This window comes from Hemitrygon akajei, chromosome 4 (genome assembly GCF_048418815.1).
Source record: "Hemitrygon akajei chromosome 4, sHemAka1.3, whole genome shotgun sequence".
In the NCBI taxonomy this organism is placed as follows: Eukaryota; Metazoa; Chordata; class Chondrichthyes; order Myliobatiformes; family Dasyatidae; genus Hemitrygon; species Hemitrygon akajei.
Genome location: NC_133127.1, coordinates 102,279,732 through 102,305,503, shown reverse-complemented (window position 1 = coordinate 102,305,503; position 25,772 = coordinate 102,279,732). Strand labels below are relative to the sequence as shown.

Sequence of the window (25,772 nt, the reverse complement as noted above, 5' to 3'; positions counted from 1 at the left end):
ACTGACTGAACTTTGATAAGTTGGCGCCTTTTGTTTTTTTTCTTGTATATATATATATATTGTACTGCCTAATACTCTTTTAATTTTAGTAAACTCTTTAAAGTGTATTTCATAACGGTATTTGTTGTGAGTTTGATACTGCCAGCGGGGGCGCGAGGCATAAACTCGATTCTCACAGCACCTGCGGGAACGGGAGGCGGGGTTGGTGTGTGGCTGGATTTCTTTTTCCCCTAGACATATACCAGCCTGTTGGGTAAGTGTTACATAAAGGCTGATAATTACATTCTGATAATTTTGCCAAATCTTTTGGTATAATGATGCCCAAATATTTGAAAGACTCTGTGTGCCATGCCCAGGGGTATCAACTCTCAATTTCTCTTGGTGGGCTATAGTAATATGAAAGTAATTGGGTTTTATCTATGTTGATCTTGTTTCCTGATAATTGACCATATTGTTCAAAGGATTGCATCAATTTAGGTAAAGAGTATGTTGGTTGCCCTGGATAGATCAAAATTCATCCGCATAACAAGCCAATTTATGCTCTGTCCCTTTAATAGTAATTCCCCTGATATCTTCATTTTGTCTGATGTATTGAGTTAATGGTTCCAGATATAACGCAAAGAGTAGTGGTGACCATGCACAACCCTGTCTCGTGCCCCTTTCTAGGGTAAGACTATTTGATAAATATCCATTGATTTTAATCCTAGCAGTAGAATTGTCATATAGTGTCTGTATAGTTTTAATAATTGTGTCTTGGAAACCAAATCTATGTAAAACTCTGTAAAGAAAATTCCAATTAACCAAATCAAATGCTTTTTCAGCGTCCACACTTATCACTATTGCTTCGATTTTTTTTTGTATATGATCCATAATGTGAAGTGTCCTTCGTATATTGTCTTGAGTCTGGCATTGTCGTATAAAACCTGTCTGATCATTACGTATCAGTATGGGTAGAAACTCCTCTAATCATTTGGCCATGATGGAGGTAAATAACCTATAATCTACATTAAGAACGGATATTGGTCTAAATGACCCGCATTCCATTTTACCCTTGCCTTCTTTCGGTATAGCCGAGATTATTGCTTCCTTCCAACTGGGTGGCATTGTGCCCTTTTTAGAGCCCAGTTCAGTGTGGGGAGTAAAACAAGAATTAACTCATTTTTAAATTCTTTGTACCACTCTGCCGTATACCAATCTGATCCCGGTGACTTGCTTAATTTAAGCCTAATTGCAGCTTTTAATTCAATTTCAGTATTGTCAGCAGTCACCCTTCTGTTTTGTTCTTCGCTTAAAGTGGGTAACTCTAGAGAATTCAAGAAGGTGTCAATTTGGGTTATGCTCCCCCCGGAACTTTGGAATATAGCATTTTGTAAAACACTTCAAAAGCTTCTTGAATTTCACTTAGCTTATTTTTTTTTATCATTTTCGTTCTTGGGTCCCTAATTCTATGAATTGTATTTTCTGCTATTTTTTTTCAGTTTCCACGCCAGTATTTTCATAAATTTCGATCCACTTTCATAATGTCTCTGTTTCAGAAACATTAAGTTTTTCCTGATTTCTTGCGTAGCCAAATTATTTATTTCATTCCAAATTCTTTTAATTTCCCCTAATGTATCCTGTGCCAAATTCAATTTGTGTTTTTTCTCTTGTTCCTTCAGCCTATTTTGTAATTCCTCTAATGGTTTATTCCTTATTTTTTTCTTATATGAAGATATTGCTATAATTTTCCCTCTTAAGACCGCCTTCAGAGTATCCCATAAAATGAGAGGTAAAACCTCTCCATTATCATTAAATTCTAAGTAGAGACCAATTTCTGTTTTAATTTGTTCCTTAAAGTACGGATCATTGAGTAGACTTGAATTTAGTTTCCAAATAGTATTCTTTGGTTGTAGGTCAAAATCAACAGATAAATATATAGGTGCATGGTCACTTACATCTATTGTCCCAATTCCACAGGTATTTATTTTGTCTTTGTCTTTTCCAAATGTTATGAAATAGTCTATTCTTGTATATACAGAATGTGGAGCAGAATAATGAGTGTAATCCCTTCTGTCAGGGAAAAGGTCCCTCCATATATCAATTAAACCAACATCCTCAAAAAGTGTATTAACTTTCTTATGTAAAGATTTTGTTTCATAGGTTTTTCTATTGGAAGAGTCTAAGTTTGGCTGTAATTGTAAATTTAAGTCTCCCCCACATATCAGGAGACCTTCTGTTTCCGTTACCATAACATCAGTAATTTTCTGAAAGAAACCAATATCACTTCCCAGGGGTGTGTATATATTCAATAGAGTAACTGAATTGCCGTCTATATTCCCCCTTACCAGAATATATCTGCCTTGTTTGTCTCCCATTTCGAATATTTTTTCAAAATTTAGCTTACTTGAGATAAGAATAGCAACTCCTCTCCTATGTCCTGACTTATATGAGAAAAACAGATTAGTGAAGCCCATTCTCTTTAGTTTTTTATGCTCAGTATCACTTAAATGAGTTTCATGTAAACATACTACATGGGTTTTTTTTTTTCATTTTGGATAAAATTCTCTTATGTTTGATTGGATTTAATAGCCCATTACATTAAAATAAATGAATTTTACTTTGTTCTTAGCCATCTGTATTTATTCTGTCAATGTATCATTAAAATTAGAATAAAACTTAATCGATCTACTCCCTGAACAAATAAGAACCAAGAAACTCAAATAATAATAAAAATGGCAAAGAACGTGTGATTCCAAGGCTGAGGTCTCTGGTAGATGACCCTGCATTGAGCTAGAGGAAATGTCTAGCTGTGGGGGATAACCCCTCCTACTTGTGAGTTGAGGGTCCCCATTGCAGTATTCATAAAAGTCAGTGAACAAATCCATTACACAGAAAAGATTTCCCTGTGCTCTCCTCCTATATATACATATATATATATTTGCGCACACACACGCAAATATATATATGCATACACACACACACACACACACACACACACACACACACACACACATATATATATATATATACATACACACACATTACACACAGACACATATGCACACACACACACACACATATATATTATACATTCTCATTTTGGTGGGGAAAAAGGAGTAAGTGAGCGAATAAAGAATAACAACCAAGTAATATAAAATCCATATTATAATAAGTATTTCTCGAGATAGGTATATCACCGTGTACTTTTGTTTCTGTTTAGCTTCTCAACATTTTTAAAGTTAGCCAAACCTTATGGCTCTTCTGAAGGGGGTGAGAACTGTCTTCGGGAAACTCCTGGTCTCCTCCTGATATGTTTCTCTCGGCCTCCTCCCGTCTCCTGCCTTCTCGTTTCTCGCACTATTTCCCAAGCCGAGCGGGACAATTCCTCAGTCAGGCTTTCTTTCGTTTTGGTCACGCTGACGGGCAACACTCTGGCCTTCATGTCTGTAGTCGCCTCTTCCACTGTCTGGTACAACTGTGTCCCATTGTCAAAAAACACTCGAAGTTTAGCAGGGTATGGAGTTTGAAATCTAATCCTATTTTGCTTTAATACTTGCTTTATTTCGGAGTATTCTTTGCGTTTCTGGAGGACTGCGGGGGGGGGGGGAATCTTGGTTGAAATATGTTAATTTATCCTCTAAAAACTCTCTCTTTTTACCCCAGGCCCTTCATAGAATCTCCGCCTTGGTGCTGTACCGAAGGAATTTAATTATTATTGAGCGTGGCTTTCTATCCTGGGTAGATTTTGGGACTAACGTGCGGTGGGCTCTTTCGATTTCCATCTCCATAGCTGGGGGAAGCTCCAGCGGGTCCCGCAGTAACTTTCCGACAAACTCCGTCATAGACGAGCCCTCCGCTGCTTCGGGAACATTATAGATTCCGATATTTTTCCGCCGTGATCTTCCCTCCAGGTCAAACAGTTTACCTTCTTGGTGATGTAATATTTTTATTGTCTTGCTCAGTATCCGTTCCACGTTTTGAACGCGATCTTTCACCTTCTCAACGTGAGTCTCTGCCACCGCTATTTTTTGATTAACACTGGCGAGCTCTGCCTTAATATCACGGAGCCGCTGCTTTATATCTTTCTGGACCTCCATTATTTCTTTCAGGATTTCGAAGATATTCTCCGCTTCGACTGAACGAAGCCCAGCGGCCGCCTGGCTAGCACGCGGTCGGGTAGGAGAGCCGCTCGCTGCAATCCTCTCGGACGCACGCTCCGCAGTGTCACTTTTTTTAATTTCCATTTCTTCTCCCCATTCTTGCCCCTCTTTTCAGTTCAAATATTTTTTGAAAAATATTATATTTGACGGGTTAATGGGGCTTAATACGTGTTTTTCTGGAGGAGCTAGTGACTTATGCTGCCATTCTCGACGATGACATCACCGGAACCTCCACTAAGCATTTTTAACTTTCTTAAATATCACACATTCATGCCAGACAAGGGGGTCGCAGCGAGGCAATGGGGGGGGGGGGGGGGGTCACAGCGAGGCAATGGGGGGGGGGGGGTCACAGCGAGGCAATGGGGGGGGGGGGGTCACAGCGAGGCAATGGGGGGGGGGGGGTCACAGCGAGGCAATGGGGGGGGGGGGGTCACAGCGAGGCAATGGGGGGGGGGGGTCACAGCGAGGCAATGGGGGGGGGGGGGGTCACAGCGAGGCAATGGGGGGGGGGGGGGTCACAGCGAGGCAATGGGGGGGGGGGTCACAGCGAGGCAATGGGGGGGGGGGGGTCACAGCGAGGCAATGGGGGGGGGGGTCACAGCGAGGCAATGGGGGGGTCACAGCGAGGCAATGGGGGGGTCACAGCGAGGCAATGGGGGGGGGGGGGTCACAGCGAGGCAATGGGGGGGGGGGGGTCACAGCGAGGCAATGGGGGGGGGGGGGGTCACAGCGAGGCAATGGGGGGGGGGGGGTCACAGCGAGGCAATGGGGGGGGGGGGGTCACAGCGAGGCAATGGGGGGGTCACAGCGAGGCAATGGGGGGGTCACAGCGAGGCAATGGGGGGGGGGGGGTCACAGCGAGGCAATGGGGGGGGGGGGGTCACAGCGAGGCAATGGGGGGGGGGGGGGTCACAGCGAGGCAATGGGGGGGGGGGGTCACAGCGAGGCAATGGGGGGGGGGGGGTCACAGCGAGGCAATGGGGGGGGGGGTCACAGCGAGGCAATGGGGGGGTCACAGCGAGGCAATGGGGGGGTCACAGCGAGGCAATGGGGGGGGTCACAGCGAGGCAATGGGGGGGGGGGTGCAGCGAGGCAATGGGGGGGGGGTGCAGCGAGGTGATGGGGGGGGTCACAGCGAGGCAATGGGGGGGGGGTGCAGCGAGGCAATGGGGGGGTGCAGCGAGGCGATGGGGGGGGTCACAGCGAGGCAATGGGGGGGTCACAGCGAGGCAATGGGGGGGTCACAGCGAGGCAATGGGGGGGGTCACAGCGAGGCAATGGGGGGGGGGGTGCAGCGAGGTGATGGCAAACTGATGGGGGAGGGGCAACAAGATAAATATAAGATTCAGGTGCTGGCTTCTGAAAACTGGTAGTAAACCGAATACTTTGCCTTTAATAATTTCAGTTCAGTCATGTACACTCAAATCTTGTTCTAGTACTTTACCAGACTAAATGTGGGCAATGATCATATGCAAATGCAAGATGAAAGAATGCTTTATTTGTTACATGTACAACAAAATGCATAGTGAAGTGTGTCACTTACATCAACGACTAATGACTGGCCTCAAGTGTCACCATGCTTCCGATGCCAACAAAGCATGCCCAAAATTTACTAACCCTTATACATTTGGAATGTGTGAGAAAGCGGGGCATGTGGAGGAAAGCCACACATTCACAGACAGTGGCGAGACTGAATCCAGGGCACTGTTGCTAACTAATTAATCTGATCAGACAGTTTCACTTCTATACAAGAATATTTTAAAGAAAACAGTGAAAAATCGCTCTGAAAATCACAAATAAAAATATCTTAACCAAAGTAATCCAATGTCAAGATGCTCATCTTACCTTTATGAGGTGGTTTTACAAAATAATTTGTCTTGTTAATAACTAATTGAAAGTTATTTGATAGCAGAACAGTCATTGGTGTGCAGGCAGAAACTCTGGTGCCATCTGCAGGAAAACAATAAAATACCTTTGAAAGTTACAGGAAAAAAATTCAGTGAACGCAAATGTTTTATTCTCACTCTTTATACAAGATATGGTGCTTGATGCCAGACATAAATGACCTCGGAGATAGTAGCAAGAGCAACAGTGTTGACCCTTCTACTGGGATTCAACACCACAACTTCAGCGCGACGAAGGTATTCCCAACTCCCACTGCCAGATAATATTCACCTGGGCCGGATTCTCACACTGAACTTTCAGAAATCAAACTATGATATATTTTCTCTATCACTTATTTTTCCTTCTTAATTGATGAAAATTATTACGATTCACAAGAATTAACATAACTGACTGACAAATTACAATGTGCTGACCCTAATCAGTTACCAACATTGCACCACCCCAAAGTTTTATAGTCATAGAATATAATTTATAAATTGAGAAATTGCTATTGATTGCATATTTTTGAGGGAATGTTACTTTATTACTGAGAAATGGTTCAATTACATTAACAGAAGGATCATCAAGCTATGTTGTAACTTAAAACTTAAGTATCTCCGTTCTACTAACCAAGAGATTTCTTCTCCATGATCCTGACTGTAGTTTACATAACACCAAAAGCATCTGTTAAAGCAAGCACTTGATGTATTGAATACTGCAATTAGCAAACAAAACACAGTCCCAATGCTTTCCAGATCATTGCCACAGACTTCAGTCAAGCTTGCTCAAAGAAATCTCAGTCCAATTATCATTAACATTTCACCTGCAGCACCAGGGGTCCCAACACACTTGATCACTGCTACACGACCAATAAGAATTCCTACTATTCCATACCTAGACCGTATTTCCGGATCATCTGGCTGTCCTCCTGCCACCTGCATACAGGCAGAGGATAATGAGCAATGGTACACAGGTATTGACAACAAAGAGGTAGGAGTGGGAGGCTGAGGAGCAGCTACAGGATTGTGTTGGGTTTCTGGACTGGACTGAGGATTCAAGAGGATCCAAATGAATACGACACGGTTGTCATGAATTTATAAAGTCCGTTGGGAACAAGTGTATGCCCATAAAGTTATTCAGTTTTCCCTAAGCAAAAGCCCTGGATGAACCAAAAACTCTGCAATCTACTAGGGCAATAAGTAAAACACAAGAGGTCTAGGTACAACCCCTGGAAAGCCACCTCACATGAGAAGTGGCAATTCTGGACCAAGCCTGAATTACAGAAGATGGCTCAAAAGCTATGGCAGGACTTGAAACCAAGTGACACAAGGTTTTGCTCCCAGATGAGCTCAATGCCTTTTATGCTTGCTAGGACTGCAAAAAAATCACGGAATCACCTTCACGAACTCCCACACCCTGTAATTTCAGTCTCCGAGGGCAATGTGAGATCATGGGGTGAACCCATGAAAAGCTTCTGGCCCAGATGAAGTACCTGGCTGTGTACTAAAGATCTGTACTAAACAACCAGCTGCAGTAGTCACTGATATCTTTAACCTGTTGCTTTGGAAAGCTGAGGTACCCACTCATTTCAAGCAGACTTCAATTATCCAGGGCCCAAAAAGAATGTGGTAACCTGCCTCAACGACTATCCCCCAGTTGCACATACACCCACAATGATGAAGTGCTTGAGAGGCTGGTGATGAAACACATCAGCTCCTGTATGACAGGCGACTTGGATCCGCTCCAATTTGCCTACAGAAGCAACAGGTCCACAGCAGATGTCATTTCATTCACTCTTCACTAAATCCTGGAACATCTGGACAGTCTAGATGCATAGAGGGCTATGGGTAACCCGAGATTATTTCTAAAGTAAGTACATGTCTGGCAGAGCATTGTGGGCCAATGGGCCTGTATTGTACTGTAGGTTTTTTATGTTTCTATATATTAGGATGTTATTATATGACTACAGCTCAGCATTCAATACCATCAAACCCCCAAAATTAATCAATAAGCTGCAGCTCCTTGGCTTCAATCCCTCCTTGTCCATTTGGATCTCGATTTCCTCACTTGCAGACCCCAGTCAGTTCAAAACCACAAAGTACACTGCAGATGGCTGGGGTCAAAGCAACACGCACAACACGCTGGAGGAACTCAGCAGGTCGGTCAGTATCCGTGGAAACAAGCAGTCAATGTTTTGGGCCAAGACCCTTCGTCAGGACTGAAGAGGGAGGTGGCAGGGGCCCTATAAAGAAGGTGGGGGGAGGGGGAAGGAGAAGGCTGGTAGGTGCCTGGTGAAAAACCAATAAGGGGAAAGATCAAGAGGTGGGGGAGGGGAAACGGAGGGGATAGGCAGGAAGGGTGAAGAAGGAATGTACGGGGAAAGTACAATGGGTAGTAGAAGGCAGAGCCATGAGAGAGGTGATAGGCAGCTGGAGGAGGAGGCAGAGTGAAACTGGGATGGGGAAGGGAAGAGGAGGGAATTTACCAAAGTTGGAGAATTCAATCTTCATGCCAAGGGGCTGGAGACTACCCAGACGGTATATGAGGTGTTGCTCCTCCATCCTGAGTTTGGCTTCATCAAGGCCATAGAGGAGGCCATGTATGGACATATCCAAATGGGAATGTGAAGCAGAGTTGAAGAGGGTGGCAACTGGGAGATCCTGTCTGTTGTGGCGGACAGAGCGGAGGTGCTTGACGGAGCAGTCTCCCAATCTGTGTCGGGTCTCGCTGATGTAGAGGAGGCTGCACCGGATGCAATAGATTACCCCAACAGACTCACAAGTTAAGTGTTGCCTCACCTGGAAGGATTGTTTGGGGCCCTGAATGGATGAGATCTCCCATCTGGCACTTATCCCTGCAAGCGTAAATGCTACACCTGTCCCTACACATCCTCTCTTACCACCATTCAAAAGGAGACTCTAAAACTACAGGGCAGAAGTTTAATGCAAGAGGGGTAGGCTTTAAAGAGGATCTGAGGATCAAGTTTTTCCACACAGTTGGTTCTGGGTATATGACTTCCAGAAGATGTGGTGGAGACAGCTATAATTACAACATTTAAAAATGATTTGTACACATACAAGATTAGGAAAGGTATGGTGAATTATAGGCCAAGCACAGCCAAATGGGACCAGCTTTCCTGGCCATCTTCATCAAGTCTGCTGATGGGCTGTTTCTGCACTGAACAAACTGGTCTGACATAGTATTCACCAGCACAAAGTCTGTAGAGGCCAGAACTGAATACATATGGGAATAGAGTTCTAGACACAAAAACAAAAAGGAGGCAAAGAGAGAATGCAGGAATATGGAATTGAGAGAGAGGATCAGTCATATCCATACTAAATAGTGGAGCATGCTTGATTGGCCAAATGATCTCCTCAGTATTTCCAGGTGTGCAAAAAAAAAAATCAGAAGTGGAATGGCTGTACTCATGTGTAAAAGTTGCTTTCAAATATACCCGTCAACGATCACCTCCTGAAAATATACCCGTCAACCATCACTCCCGAAAAAAAATACCCATCAATGATCACCTCCTGAAAATATTGCAACACTGGTGATGCCTCGATCTTCTTCCTTTATGTCCTTGAGAAAGTCGCCAACATTCATCAAAAATGGCTTCACAATAAACTGGCAGCGCTCATTTCTGGAGGGGAGTGTGATGGAAATTAATGTAAACCCATTCTTGTATTCAACAGTCACCTCTGGAAAATAAAAGCATAATTCAATCACAAATTGCACTTTCATTACACTAAACAAATGATTTTTTTTAGCGTGTCACACCAGACAGTCAGCCATTCTTGTCTGGTGCGTGGTGTCAGGATTAGTCTCCTTTCAGATTAACCGGGTCATGGTATGAATGTTCCTGACTTGACCCTTGTTTTTTTTTGTTACAAGGCCGAGTGGCTAGCTCAATGCTAAACCCGGCACGGATGGAAAGCCTGCTCGGGGGGGGGGTGGGGGGGGGGGGGGGGTTGGCCTGACTTGGATTCGAAGAACCTCATACACAGTCAGTGTTTAGTGAGATGCTGGTTTTGTAATTCTGATCAATCTGTATCTCTCACTCCACATTACTAAAACTAAATTGTCATTATCGTATTGCCATGGAACTGCCTGCTCTATTTCCTACATTACAATAATAACACTTCAAACAGACTTTAATTTGTCATTAGTTTTATAATTGTACAGCCAGTTTTTACAAGAAATCTACAACTTTTTCACTGGAACTGGAGTAGAGGTGAGCTGTGTTCAAAGTAAATGTATTATTCAAGTACATATATGTCACCATAACCATGAGATTATTGTAAGCATACTCAATAAATCCAAGAACAATAACAGAATCAATGAAAGACTGCATCTAACAGGGTGGACAACCAATATGTAAAAGACAACAAATAATAACAAAAAAGAAACAATAATAATAATTAAGCAATAAATATCAAGAAAATTAGTTGAAGAGTCCTTTAAAGTGTGTACATTGGTTGTAGGAACTCTTCAGTGATGGGGCAAGTGAAGTTATTTCCTTTGGTTCAAGAGCCTTATGGTTGAGGGGTAATAATTGTTCCTGGTGGCGTGAGTCCTGAGGCTCCTGTATCTGTGGCTGATGGGGATTGTTGCCAAACCAATTAGGGTCTGCAAGTGAGGAAATCGAGGATCCAATTGCATAAGGAGCTATTAAGGGCAAGGTCTTGAAAATATTTGATCAGCTCTAAAGAGCTTATAGTATTGAATGCCGAGCTATGGTCAATTAAGAGCATCCCGATGTATGTATCTTCACTGACTGGATATTCCAGGGTTGAGTGAAGAGCCAATGAAATAGCATCTACTGTGCACTTCTTGTGCCAGTAGGTAAATTGGAGCGTAATCTAAGTTGCTGCTCTGGTAGGAGTTGATGTGTTTTATCACCAACCTCTCAAACACTTCATCACAGTAGATGCAAGTACTACTGGACAACAGTCATTGAGGTAGGTTATCATGTTCTTCTTTAGCACTTGTACGATTGAGGTCTACTTCAAGCAGATGGATAGTTCAGACTGCCAAAGCAAGAGGTTAATGATACTGGTGAGCAATCTTGCCAGTTGGTTAGCACAAGTCTTTAGTACTCAGCCAATACCCAAGATCTAAGACAGATGCTTTCCAGGGGTTCACCAATGAAGGATATTCTCACGTCGACCTCAGAGACTGAAATCACAGGGTCATCAGGGCTGTGGGAATTTGTAATGGCTCCTCCATGTTTTGATAGTGAAAGTGAGCATAGAAGGCATTGAGTTCTTCTGGGAGCAAAGCCACATTGTCACTGATGTTGCTCAATCTCACTTTGCAAGAGGAAATAGCGTTCAAGCCCTGTCACAACTATCGAGCATCCGCCATTGATTTAAGCTTAGTCTGCCCGTGAGACGCCTTTCCAAAGATCGCACATGGACCTCTTACATCTTACTTTGTCGCCTGACCTAAGTTCCTCTGATTTGGTCCTCAGCACATTGCAGATCTCCTGGTACATCCAGGGTTTCTGGTTGGGGAAGACTCAATGACTTTGTGGGGTCACACTCGCCCATGACTGTTTTTATAAAGTCTGTGACAACCATGGTGTATTCATTCAGATTCATGTACGAGTCCTTGAACACAGCCCAGTCCACTGACTTGAAGCAATCCCATAACTGTTCATCTGCCTCTCGCAACAACCTCTTTGTTATGCTTATCGCTGGATCTTTGCTCTTCAGCCTGTGTCTGTATGTAGGTAGGAGAGGGCAGCCATGATCAGATTTACCAAAATGCAATCTGAGAGGGAACGGTAGGCATTCCTTATCTTAGTATAGCAAAGTCAAGTCTAGCTAGCATTGCCTCCATCAGGGTCTCGGCCTGAAACGTCGACAGCGCTTCTCCCATTAGATGCTGCCTGGCCTGCTGTGTTCCACCAGCATTTTGTGTGTGTTGCTGCCCAATTTAAGGGTGCTTTTTGCACAAAAGGCACTTTCAGACAGGATTTATTCAACATCTTTCATACTCTTCACAGACTGTTAAATAGAAGCAAATTAAGTGCTTTTTATTAGAAACATAGAAAACCTACAGCACAATACAGGTCCTTCAGCCCACAAAGTTGTGCTGAACATGTCCCTACCTTAGAAATTACTACGCCTACTTATAGCCCTCTAATTTTACTAAGCTTTATGTACTTATCTAAATGTCTCTTAAAGGACCCTATCGTATCCACCACCGTTGCTGGCAGCCCACTCCACGCACTCACCACTCTCTGAGTAAAAAAACTTACCCCTGACCTCTCCTCTGTACCTTCTCCCCAGCACCTTAAACCTGTGTCCTCTTATGGCAACCATTTCAGCCCTGCGAAAAAGCCTCTGACTATCCACACAATCAATGCCTCTCATCATCTTATACACCTCTATCAGATCACCTCTCATCCACTGTCGCTCCAAGGAGTATTTTCTATACACCTTTCAAAACTTCCCCTCAATCCCCTGAAAATCTACAACTTTTTCACTAGGATCATTGTTATGCAAAAGAATTCTTCAGGAATGATGCATGCAGAGAGTGAAGAATGTCATGAGATGCAGGCATGAGTAACATTTCCAAATCCAGCGACAGACCCCAGTTGGTTTGGATTGACAACATTTCCTCCACACTCAGCATCAGCACAGGCACCACAGGGCTGTGTACTTAGCCCCCTACACCATTCACTCCATACTTATTGAATGTGTGGCTAATCACATCTCCAATGTCATATTTAAGTTTGTTGATGACATCACTGTTGTTGGCTAAATCAAAGGTGGTGGCAAATTAGCGGGAGATTGAAAATCTGGTTGAGTGGTGCCAAAGCAACCTCACTCAATGTCAGCTAAACCAAAGAGCTGATTACTGACTACAGGAGGAAGAAGCTGGAGTCTATGGGCAGACCTCATTAGATGATTGGAGACGAAGAGGTTCAGTAGATTTTAATTCCTTGGTGTTAACATATCAGAGGATCTGGCCTGGGACCACACACAAGTGTCATCCCAAAGGCGGCAAAACAGTACCTTTACCTTTTTTTTTTAAATAAAAGAAGTTTGTACAGATTCTGCATGTCACTAAAAATCTTGACAAACTTCTATAGATGTACAGAATCTAAATTGGGTGCTCCACGGTCTGGTATAGAAACACCAATGTCCAGGAACAGAAAGGGGTGGATACAGCCCAGTCCATGGCAGGCAAAGCCCTCTCCACCATTAAATACATTTATATGGAGTGCAGCAACACAAAGCACGATCCAGGCCATGCCCCCTTCTCAATATTACCCTTAGGTCCCACACCAGCAGGGTGAGGATCAGTTATTACTCTACAATCATCAGCTTCTGAAATATCGATAATTCAATCAGCACTACACTGAGCTGATTCTATGACCTACAGACTCACTTTCAAGGACTCTTTACAACTCACGCTCTCGTATTATTTTTCTTTTTGCAGTTTGTCCTCATTTGCATATTGGTTGATTGTCGGTCTTTATGTATAATGTTTTATAAAATTTATAAAACTCCAGTATTTCTTTTTTCCTCTATGAATACCTGCAATGTAGTGAATCTCAAGGAAGCATATGGTAACATATTTGTACTTTAATAATAAATCTACATTAACTTTAAACTGATCCTGGTGTCCCATAATACAGTTCTGCCCTGTGTGTTAATGACCACAGATAACCATATCTGAATTAACCAATTGGGACAGTGCAACAACAGTCGGTCATCTTTATTTGTGAAAAGAAAATGCTCCAAGTAAACACAAGAGCTTTTGCAGATGCTGGAAATCCACAGTAACACACACAACACTGGAGGACACCTGATGCAGGGTCTTGGCCTAAAATGTCGGCTTTTTATTCCTCTCTCTCAATGCTGCCTGACCTGCTGTAGTTCCGCCAGCAGTTTGTACATGTTACTGAACTTTCTAAGTAACTTGCCTCTGAACTAGAATAGAGGATTACTAAAAGGAAAACAGTCAATGCCTATAATGCTGTAATAAGGTAGAAAACGATAAGTTATTCAAAATATACTGTTGACCTACCATCAGATGAAGCCAGAGTGTTGTAAAAGGTCACTATACATTGTCTCAGGTGAATGCGAGATTCTGAGTCCTTTTGCTGCAGAACACAAGAGATTACACGTGAGACATCTTACAACAAGTCCAATAGAATCTAAACACTTGGCTGCTAAGATTAGAGTGGATTTCAGATAGTTTATGATAAAAAAAAATTTAAAATTTAGAAAGAGTGATTAAAGATCAGACAGTAGGCCAGTAATTTAAAAACAGAGCAAAACTACTTTGATCATCAATTAGGTAAAAATTAAATGGTCTTCTCTCTGACACCAACCTACGGCGAACCACAGTCCTTATATAATGATCAAGAAATGAGTATTGCTATTTCAATCACTGATTATAAACCTTTACCTTAAACACCTTCGTCTATTATCCTGGAACTTCTGCCTCGTTGATCATTAGGATCCTTGTGTCAGTCCAGGAACTGTGGCACTGGACTTCAAAGATAATGAGGGGTGACTTGTCATAAAAGATTGCTGCTTCCCTCTCCCCTGTGTTTTCCCTCTCCATGGCAATTTTATAAGCAACTGTTCTGCAGCTGCCACACAGGGAGCTCCCTTATGATCTGATGACCTGGCCTGCAGTTAGCATAACATTGTAGCTCTGCTCACCACATTTGGGAAGGATGCATCTACATCTTGTTGAGCACTCATTTTATATGCTTCCGTGAGATCGTTTCGCCTTTTTCTAAACTCAGAGTGTACACACTGAGGTAATCATGTGGTTGTAATTAAGCCTACTTTGACCTTACTCATATAACATAATTGGCTTCCTAAGAATCAATCTCATGAAGCTTGGCTGCATGCTCTTGTAATCATATCCCCTTTCAGAGAGGTAGGCCAGCCCTGTACTCCAGCAGCAGTCTCACCCTATAGAAATGCAACAAGATGTAGACGTGAGATTTTACAGCTGCTGAAAATCTTGACCAACGTACACACATGCCCGCGCACACGCACACACAAAATGCTGGAGGAACTCATCAGGTCAGGCACCACCTACCTGAAAGGAACATTGACATTTTAGACTGAGACCCTTCATCAGGACTGGAAGGCAAAGGGGCAGAAGCCAAGTAAAAGGGGGAAGGAGCAGGGAGAAAAAGGAATGATGAAAGAAGTTAGTAGCGGTTAGATGGAAGAGGCAAAGGGCTGAAGAAAACGGAATCCGACAGGAAAGGACAGTAGATAAACAGCAGGAGACTGGGAAAGTGGAGAAGGAAAGCATGGACAAAATGAACCCTGTGGAGAGTTGGGGGAGGAGTTTGGGCATACCCCCTTCCCTCTAACTTTTTATTCTGGTTTGAGTCCTGATGAAGGGTTTTGGCCCGAAACCTCCATTGTTCACTTCCCTACATTCTGCAGATGCATGAAATCTAGAACAAGACACAGAGGTTGCTGGAGGAACTCAGCAAGTCAGGCAGCTTCAAACAGTTGAGGTTTCGGGCCAGGGATCTTCATTGGGACTGGAAAGGTGGGGGAAGGCACCAAAATAAAAAGGTGGGGGCAAGAGGAAGGAGGACTAGCTGGAAGGTGACTGGTGAAGCCAGTTGTGTGGAAAAGGTAAAGGGCTGGAGAGGAGACGTGAGTGGATAATGGAAGAAAGGGAAGAAGGAGGGGCATCGGGGAGGAGATAAGCAGGTGAGGGGAAGGGGGCCACAGTATGAGCCAGAAGGAAGCTGAGGGAGGGGAAAAGAAAAAAAAGAGTGAAAAAATAAGAGCAAAAAAAAATTACTGGTTGGAGGCTACCTAGACAGAAGATGAGGTGTTGCTCCTCTACACTGAGAATTGCCTCATTGTGGCAGAAGAATGGTAATGGGGGCAGGAGTTCAAACAGTTAGCCACCAGGAAATTCTACTTTTGACAGATGGATTGGAGGTGCTTGACAATTTATGATGGGTCTCACCAGTGTAGAGGAGGCCGCATCGGGAGCACTACCAGATATAGTAGACAGCCCCAACAGATTTGCAGGTGAAGGACTGTTTGGAACCTTGAATGGGGGTGAGGATGGTATATGGGCAGGTGTAGCATTTCCCTCATTTGCAGGAGTATGTGCCAGGAGGGATGAATTCACAAGGGGATCATGGAAGGAGTAAAGATGTGATTGGTGGTAGGATCCCATTGAAGATCGAATAAGTTGCAGAGAATGATGTGTTGGATGCAAAGGCTCATGGGGTGGTAGGTGAGGAGAAAAGGAACTCTATCACTGCTAAGGTGATGGGAAGATGAGGTGAGGGCAAATGTCTGGGAAATGGCAGAGAATCAGGTGAGGGCAGAATCAATGGCTTCACCTGTCACGTCCTCCTTCCCCTCCTCCCACCTTTTTATTCTGGCATCTTCACCCTTCCTTTCCAGTCCTGTGCAAACAGAGGGGAGGGAGAGAGGGAGAGAGAGAGAGAGAGAGAGAGAGGAGGGAGAGAGAGAGAGGGAGAGAGGGGGAGAGAGAGAGAGGAGAGGGAGAGAGAGGAGGGAGGGAGAGAGAGAGGGAGAGAGAGAGGGGGAGAGAGGGGGAGAGAGGGGGAGAGAGGGGGAGAGAGGGGGAGAGAGGGGGAGAGAGGGGGAGAGAGGGGGAGAGAGGGGGAGAGAGGGGGAGAGAGGGGGGAGAGAGGGGGAGAGCGGGAGAGAGGGGAGAGAGGGGAGAGAGGGGAGAGAGGGGGAGAGAGGGGGAGAGAGGGGGAGAGAGGGGGAGAGAGGGGGAGAGAGGGAGAGAGAGGGAGAGAGGGGGAGAGAGGGGGAGAGAGGGGGAGAGGGGGAGAGGGGGAGAGGGGGAGAGGGGGAGAGGGGGAGAGGGGGAGAGGGGGAGAGGGGGAGAGGGGGAGAGGGGGAGAGGGGGAGAGAGAGAGAGGAGAGGGAGAGAGAGGAGCGGGAGAGAGAGGAGCGGGAGAGAGAGGAGAGGGAGAGAGAGAGAGAGAGGGGAGAGAGGGGGAGAGGGAGAGAGAGGGGGGAGAGAGGTGGGGGAGAGGGAGGGGGAGAGAGAGAGAGATAGAGAGAGATAGATATATATATATATATATATATATATATAGCTTTACCCATGATGGACTGTGCTGTAAACACAGCTTTTTCTTGGATTTTCTGATCAAGGGCATTGGTGTTTCCATACTATACTCTGCACTACACATCTTGAGGAGTTTGTCATGATCTTAAATGTCGTGCCAAGTCTTTGCAAACTCTTAAGTAGAGGCACTGCCCTGCTTTCTTTGTAATTGCCTTTATGAGATTGGCCAGGACAGGTCCTTCAAAATAATAACACTGAGGAATTTCAAGTTGCTGATCCTCCAATGAGGACTGGCTCACTGACCTCTGGCTTCCAGCTCCTGAAGTCAATAATCTGCTTAGTTTTGCTGTAATGGCAACATTCAGCCAGATTTTCCATCTCCCTCCCCTATGCTGATTCATCACCACCGTTGATTTGGCCTATGACAGAGGAGTCATCAGCACATTTCAATATGATATTGGAGCTGTGCTTAGCCTCACAGTCATACACGTAAAGTGAGTAGAACAGGAGTCTGAACACATAGCTTTGTTGTACACCTGCGCTGATGAAGATTGTGGAGGAGATATTATCGGCAAGCAAATTGACTGGGGTCTGAAAGTGCGTAAATCAAGGATCCAATTGCACATGGAGGTATTGAGGGTAAGGTCTTGAAACTAATTGATTAGTTTTGAGGGGATGATGGTACTGAATGCCAAGCTGTAGTTGATAAACACCATCCTGATGTACGCATCTTTGTAGTCCTGATGTCAAGGTTTGTGTGAAGAGCCAATGAGATGACATCCCTGTTGCTCCAGTAGGCAAACTGAAGCAGATGCAAGTCGCTTCTCAGTCCTCACCAACCATTCGAAACACCATCACAGTGGACAAAAGTGCTGTTGGACGATAATCATTGAGGTAGGTTACCACATTCTTCTTAGGCACATTGAAGCAGGTGGGGACCGCAGACCACCAAAGCGAGATGTTAAAGATCTCAATAAACATACCAGTCAGTTAATTAGCACAGGATTTTAGAACTTAGCCAGGTACCCTGTCTAGCTCAGATGCTTTTCTTGAGTTCAGCCTCCCGAAGGCTGCTCACATGACAGCCTCAGAGACAGAAACCACAAGATCATTGGGGCTATGGCAGTCTGCGATGGCTCCTCCATGTTTTGTTGGTCAAAGCAAGCACAGAAGGCATTGGGCTCATTTAGAAGTGAAGTGCTGCTGTTGTCTATGTTGCCTGATTTAACTTTATAAGAAATGACAGTATTCAAGCCCTGCTACAATAGTAGAGCATTGTTCACTGATTCAAGTTGAGTCCGGAATAGCCAGTTCACTCATGAGATGGCTTTCCAAAGATCGAACCCCAGATTCTCCCAAAACTTTCTCAGTCACAAAACTTGAATGCCTCTGATCGCATGGTTCATTAGGGCTTCTGGATGCGGAAGACTCTGAATAATTTTGTGTGGATACAATCACTTACAACTGTTTTAATAAAGTCCATAACAACCATGGAGTATTCATTCGGATCCACAGATGAGTCCACTTCAGCGTACATGACTGAATTGAAGAAATTATCTCAGTTCAGTAATGGTCATAATGATGCACTGAGAGATCGCTTAGTTTGTCAAATCTTACAAGTATTCACAAACTGCTCCTAACTGAAGTACAACTCACATTTAAAAGAGCAGTTGAAATTGCTGTATCAATGGAAACAGCAGACAGAGTAACAATTGATTTGCAGTCAAGAATGCAAGTTAGCTTGAACAAAATTGCAGCTTAACAGAAACTGGCCTGGCCAAACAAATTGTGTTACCATTGTGGCAGGGGCTCACATAAACCATATCAATGCAGGTTTAAAGGCAAAACTTGCAGAAAATGCAACAAAGTAAGACACATACAAAGAGCATGTTGAGCAGACAAAAACAAATGAACAGGTCAGGGAAAAGAAAGAGATAAAAAGTCAAGAGATGTTGATGAAAAATCTCATTATGATGAGAATGACACAGGACTGAGTAGCCTTGAGATTTACATTTTGAAAACTAATAATAGACAGGCAATATGCCTTTACATCAAATGTGAATGGCAAATTAATTAACATGGAATTGGACACTAGTTTGGCTGTTTCAGTCAGTCCAGAAAATGAGTTTGAGCGACATTTCAAAGATACTGAACTGACACCAGCAGATATCCAAATAAGAACTTATGCTGGAGCAAAGGTTGTTCCTGTGGGAATGACATTGGTAACAGTGAAATACAATTACCAACAAGCCATATAAGAGGGCCAGCACTGTGGGGCCATGAATAGCTGAGACAACTACAACTTAATAGGAAATACATCCACCATTTGTATGCTACATCCCCTGCAAGAGAGTCAACTGAAAGCAAATTAAGGCAGGCACCGGATGATGCCACAGCAGTGTTCAAGGACGGCATTGGAAAACTCAAACATAACACGGGTAAATTGTTAAATGAAAACCCACACCTAAGTTTTACAAAGTTGACAGGTTCCCTTATACCATCCATGGTAAAGTAACCAGTGAGCTCGATTGCATGAAGGCTGAAGGAATTATTTCCAAGGTTGAGTGGAGCTCATGGGCAATGCCAGTAGTCCAGTAGCCAAGAAGAATGGGTCTGTAAGGATCTTTGGTGATTTTAAAGGTCACCATCAACCAAGCACTTAAGGTAGGTCAATACCCTCTGCCCAGGATAGGAGATATCTTGGACATTTCTGAAGAAAACACTTTGTGGACTTAGTTGAGGCTACCTACAGATAGGGATGGAAGAAGAGTCTAAAGTGCTTTTCACCATAAACACTCACAAGGGGCTTTTTTGTTATCATAGGTTTATTTTTAAGTAGCATCTGCACCTGCACTCTGGCAGAATGCTCTGGATCAGGTGCAGCAAGGCTGCCCAGGCACTCAGTGTTACCGGGATGACATCATTGTTACTGGTGAGGATGACAAGGAACATCTCCAAAATCTCAAGATAGAGTTAGAAAGTTTAGAAGATTATAGGCTCAGAGCACAATACTTCAAGTGTGAATTCTTTAAAACAAGCATCACGTTCTATAGTCACACCACTATCACCCAAGAATTGCAATAGTGTGCTGAGAAAATTCAAGCAGTCATCAACGCCTCAAGCGATGCGTCACAATTGCAGTTCTTTTTAGCCAAACATAACTACTGTACTCCACCCCTTGAACTCATCATTACAGATCAGAATGAAATGGCGATGGGCAACGCAGTATGCAGTGGATTTCAAAACAGCAAAGGATACGGTGACGTCAGACACTGTACTCACATGTTATAATCCACATCTTCCAGTGAAACTTGCCATGCACTGTTCAGGATGTCCAACAAGTCCAGAAGAAAGGTGAAGGTGAACTCCAGAGTAGTTAGAACCACTTCCTGCAGTCCCAGAGTCAACTCCTACAACCACCCTGGAGGATGCCCCAGAATGTAAGGTTGTTCTGCCATCACGTCTATCCTGCCAAGCAGAGTCACCTCCTCCCCCGACAGGAAAGACATGATCCTCCATAGTGTTTAAATCTTTAGATTGGAATGGAGCAATTTAGAATTTACTAAGCTTGATGTCTAAAAAAAGTTGAATTATACTGGATACCGCGTACATAGTTGAGATGCATTCTCTATTGAGTTGGAGTTTATAGCTAAGCAGGGAGTAGTGATGTGTACTTAACGTTTCAGTAATATTTGAGTAATATTGTAAAATATTGTTTGATGAAGCATTCTTCGTTGTTTACATAACGTATTGTGAGTTACATGTTAAAGTACATAAGCACCTGACTTAAAGAACAAATTAAGACTCGCATCTATGGGGTCCCTTGTCTTCCTTTCAATCAGTTTTATGTTTTGGAGTAACACTAACCACATCATTTTATACTTGTAACAACACAGAAAGATGCCATTAATAACTTAAAATAAAGACTATCTTGGCTGATGGAAGGAAATGACAATGAAGGATTTTGGTTCAAATATACTGCCTCAAGACATTTTCTCATTGCTTGGCTAAAAAAAAATCATCAATAAATACCATCTCTTCCTTCCTGTAACTGACAGTACATCAATCACTATTGGCATTGTAATCAAGTATAGATCATTGTTATACCGAGCACATGCTGTGAACAAAATTGTTACTCTTTATTTCCCAAGATAATTCAGATAGTTTAGCAGAAAATCTCTTCTAGAATGATTTAAGTGCAAATTTTTTTAAAAAAGTCTTAATGTTAATAAGAGTGAGTGTGTGTGTATTTGTCTGTGTGCCTGTCGAGTGCCTGTGTGTTTGTGTGCGCGCATGCACATGTATGCTTGTTGAAGTTAACTTGCTGCATATTTAATTACTCCCTCAAAGATTTAATATAGTTTCAGTCCCTCAGCTGCCAAACTAACATAACACAATGGAGGAGAGGCAAAGGGCAAGGGAACAACGCGCAGACAACAGATCGAAATGCAGTGCTGGGGGGGGGGGGGTGGGCATTCCTCTAAAAGAAATGGATCCATGTATTCCACTTCCTCCCACTTTAGATTAATGCAGCTATTTCCCTTTCATCAACCCATGTTGCAAATAAACATGCTTTCACAATAACACAACTAACTTCACAGTTCTAAAGGTTCAGTCTTTTGGGTGGTGCTCTGTTTCTTTCAGGGTAGAATCTCTGGACCTGTGGAGTGGCATCAAGTTTGGTAGGTGTATTGTCCAAGATAACATTCTCAGTTTCCAGTGTCATGTCGCTGTCAGTAACATCATCACTGAGAAGTAAGTCTGGTGGCTGTAAAGTTCCATCTTGTTGGATGCAATCGACTCAGGTGTGCCCTTCTGTTGAGCATTCAGTATCTGGTCTGCATGACATCTACACATCTGATCTCCAACATCCAATTCATGTAGCTATCTTACCAAGCATCCACTTGTCTTCTTGGTAATCACACACTAGGACTTCCTGTCCAATTCCAAAGCTCCTTGCTGATTCACTTGGCAACTGGCTGAACTGTTTATTCTGCACTTCCCTCTGTAGGTCTGGTTTCAGGAGGTTTATTAAGATCTCAGATTTCTGCTCATCAGCAGCATTGCAGGTGTTTGATTTGTCATTGCACGAACAGAGTTCGGATGCATAGAAAGGAAATATCCACCTTGTACTGTAGAGAATTGTCCTTGTCCATCGCTTTAATGGACTTCTTGAAGGCTTAGATAAACATAGAAACATAGAAAATAGGTGCAGGAGTAGGCCATTCGGCCCTTCGAGCCTGCACCGCCATTCAGTATGATCATGGCTGATCATCCAACTCAAAACCCTGTACCTGCTTTCTCTCCATACCCCCTGATCCCTTTAGCCACAAGGGCCATATCTAACTTCCTCTTAAATATAGCCAATGAACCGGCTGCAACTGTTTCCTGTGGCAGAGAATTCCACAGATTCACCACTCTCTGTGTGAAGAAGTTTTTCCTCATCTCGGTCCTAAAAGGCTTCCCCTTTTATTCTTAAACTGTGACCCCTCGTTCTGGACTTCCCCAACATCAGAAAAAAAACTTTCATCTAACCCATTCATTGCTGGGTGATGAGGAGCTGACTTGAAATGTCTGATGCCATTTTTCTTCATGTACACTTGGAATTCTTCTGATGCGTGTGGTGGTGAATTACCACTCACAACTTGTTCTGGTAAGCCTTTTCTTGCTAGATAGCAGAGATAGGCTTTGCTAAGATGACTGACTTCATTGATATAACTTCCAGCCCCTTTGAATGGGCATCCACTGCAATCAGAAACATGGCGTCCATGAATGGCCCAGCAAAGTCAATATGTACTCTCTGCCACAGAGAAGACAACCACTCCCCCAGGTGCAACAGTGCCTCTGGGGGTGCATTTTGAAATTTTTGGCATCCCAAATAGCTTTTGGCCAAGTCTTTGATCTGTTTCTCAAACACTTTCTGATTAGCATTAAGCAGCGTGACAGCCTCTGTCTGGTTAAGGGTACTATTTGGGCTGCAGTTGACTGTAAGTAGACTGTCAACACTAAGAGCTTTGATTGAGTGCCAGTCTAGTTGGATTTTTCCTCAACATTTATGTCTGAAAGTGCTGGCCCTCCACTTTTCAACACAAAGATTTCAAATTTTGTGTTTGGCCTCCATATGTCACCTTCACTTTCTGTTTACCTTTGAGAGATTTTTTTTTGCCTGTGTAGTATCACTGAGGTCTTTTCTAATGATATTTTAGTCTGTTGTAGTCAGCTTCTGGAATTATGGACAATGCTGACTCTGTATCCAGCTTCATTTTCAGTTTCATTCTGGACACACCAGTGGTGATCCAGATGATCTTGTGATTTGCTATGCAGTTCCAGGCATGACAGTTCACCTTTGTCAGACTCTATGTTGCCTGATTCTGTTTTGCATTTGTACTTTATGCATTTGCTTAGTTTTTGTGTTTGAGACGTTTCACTGGGTTGTGCTTTTAGTCTGCCTTGCACACTCCCTCTTTGTGACCTTGTCTGTGACACTTTCTCCAGAGTTTTTCTTTAAACCAATAGTTTAAAACATCATGGGAGGATTTGCCACATCGATAATATTTTTGGCCTTTTGCACCATTCAGGGATATTTTGTGCATTTCAGATTCTAACCTTTTCTTTAGTTCTGCTACATCATTTGCTGCAATCTCTAATGATATTGCAATGGTCAATGCCCATTCTAAGGTTAGGTCTCTGTCAGTACCCTCACCTGAGTGCTTTGACTATGCATACCACATACAAGCATCAGAAAGGCCATCTCTAAAGTCACATTACTGGGGACGATTGCACAGTTCTGCAAGGCTTTTATCTTTTGACTGTTACCTTTTGTAAAAATCTAAATCTCTCAGCTATTGCCTGCAGTTTCAGGCTCAAGTGATTTTGTAAAATTGTAACAATTTCATCCAAGCCTTGCTGGCGTTTCAGGGAACTAAGTTGCATAAGAGACCATACATGTTTGGTCCCATTAAGCTAAGAAGAGTAGGGGCTTTCTTTTGCTCCTCCATGTTGTTCACATTACAATACAGTTCAACCCTTCATTCAGGTTCTGTGCACAGCTACATATCAATTAAATAAAAGCATGCACATGGGAGTGCTTTTAACTGCTGTATTAGAGAGAGAGCGCGAGGGGGGGAGGGAGAACAATCTGCATGTGCAGACAACAGATCAATATATAATGCTAAGGGGGAGGGGGTCATTGCTCTAAAAGAGATAGATCCGTACATTACAAGAACCACCTGTCTGGTCCCTTAGCTTGAGCACTCAACAATTTCCACTGTCAACAGCAACTTTAAGTGATTGATAAAGACCTTCTAATTTATATATAGTAACAATAGCATGCAGAGGAATCATCGATCCTCCTTTTTCCAGACAGCCAACATTCTAGTACATAACAAGTTAAAACTGAGCTTCTCATAAAGACAAGAGATTTGCAAATGTTAGAACTTTTGAGCAATACACACACAATCCTGGAGGAACTCAGCAAGTCAGGTAGCATCTATGGAGGGGAGATGGCGGAAGTTACCGAGATTGAGCTTCGTGTCTTTTTTTATATTTATATAAAACGTTCTCAAATGAAAAAGGGATCATGATCTTAGTATTCTTGATCCACAAGCCATGAAAAGTGAATCCATGAGAAAGCAAATACAATGTCATTATATCCGGGAATCACACCGTTAGGCAGTGCCTCAGTGATGATGCAGTTCCATCAGATGTAGCAGGTCTACGGCACAATGTCAGATGCAATGGTGGCCTGGGAATCCACAACTGACTCCAGAGCTCATGCTGTCTTGTGACTTTAGGTAAGTTAACCTTCTGCTGAGATTCACAAGCTCCTTGTTGTCTGCGTCTACATCCTGTGGGTCATACAGCCGGGAAGCAGGCCCTTTGGCCCAACTTGCCCATGTTGACCAGCAAGCTACTCTCCCCTGCCTGTGTGTGGACCACAGGCTTCAAACTCTCCTTCCCAGCTGCCCCAAGTGGCAGAGAGGTTGCATAAAGTTGGGCTTCATTCCCTAGAATATGGAAGATTGAGAGGTGAGGCTGAAAGGCAGTTTCTGTGCTGTAGTGATGGAGGTAATACAAGATCACGAGGGGCACATTCGCAGTGAAAGCTCAGTTTTTTTCCCCCCGGGAATTGAGATGCTTTTAAATATTACTAATCTGCCCACTTCCGGCAGCTCATTCCAAATATCCACCACACTTTGTGTGAAGCTACTGCCCCAATGAGATTTTTAAATCTCACCTCTGATTTTAGACCTATATCCTTTTGTTTTTAGCAAGCCCTCCCAGTGAAAAAGACTATGCCCTTCATAACTATATAGCCCTGTCAAGTCACAGAGCAGCAAGGTCAGAGATCACTACAGCACAGAAACTGGCCTCACCCTGTAATCTAGCGAATAAAAAGCCCTAGCTTCTGCAACCTCTGCTCGTATCTTAGGCCTCCAAGTCTAGATTACTTGCGTACAAAGGGCCAGTAGCTTTGTTGAGGATCTTTTCCACCCATCCCCCAGTCTCTTTGACCCACTGCTGTCAGGAAGGAGGTACAAGAACATCAAGACCAGGACTGCCAGACTGGGTAACAGCTTCTTCCCTCACGCTGTGAGACTAACGAATACCCTGCAACCACCGAGGTCTCAACTTCACCAAGTTGCTGTTTACTGTTTACCTGTGTTGTGCAATTCACGTGCATTT

At 43.5% G+C, this 25,772-nt stretch overlaps 1 protein-coding gene across 3 annotated transcripts in view; it reads right to left on the bottom strand.

Annotated features, from left to right (window-relative positions):
- LOC140726571 (calcium uniporter protein, mitochondrial-like) overlaps positions 1–25,772 on the bottom strand; it is a 112,989-nt gene that overhangs the window by 30,236 nt on the left and 56,981 nt on the right. For 2 of the 3 annotated variants that reach the window (XM_073043129.1, XM_073043131.1), the window contains exons 2-4: positions 14,064–14,139; positions 9,551–9,721; positions 5,985–6,089 (exon numbers count right to left, since the gene is read on the bottom strand). In XM_073043129.1, coding sequence (XP_072899230.1) covers positions 5,985–6,089; positions 9,551–9,721; positions 14,064–14,139 — 352 coding nt within the window. The remainder of the gene's footprint in view (positions 1–5,984; positions 6,090–9,550; positions 9,722–14,063; positions 14,140–25,772) is intronic. The other variant, XM_073043132.1, reaches the window with a different exon arrangement.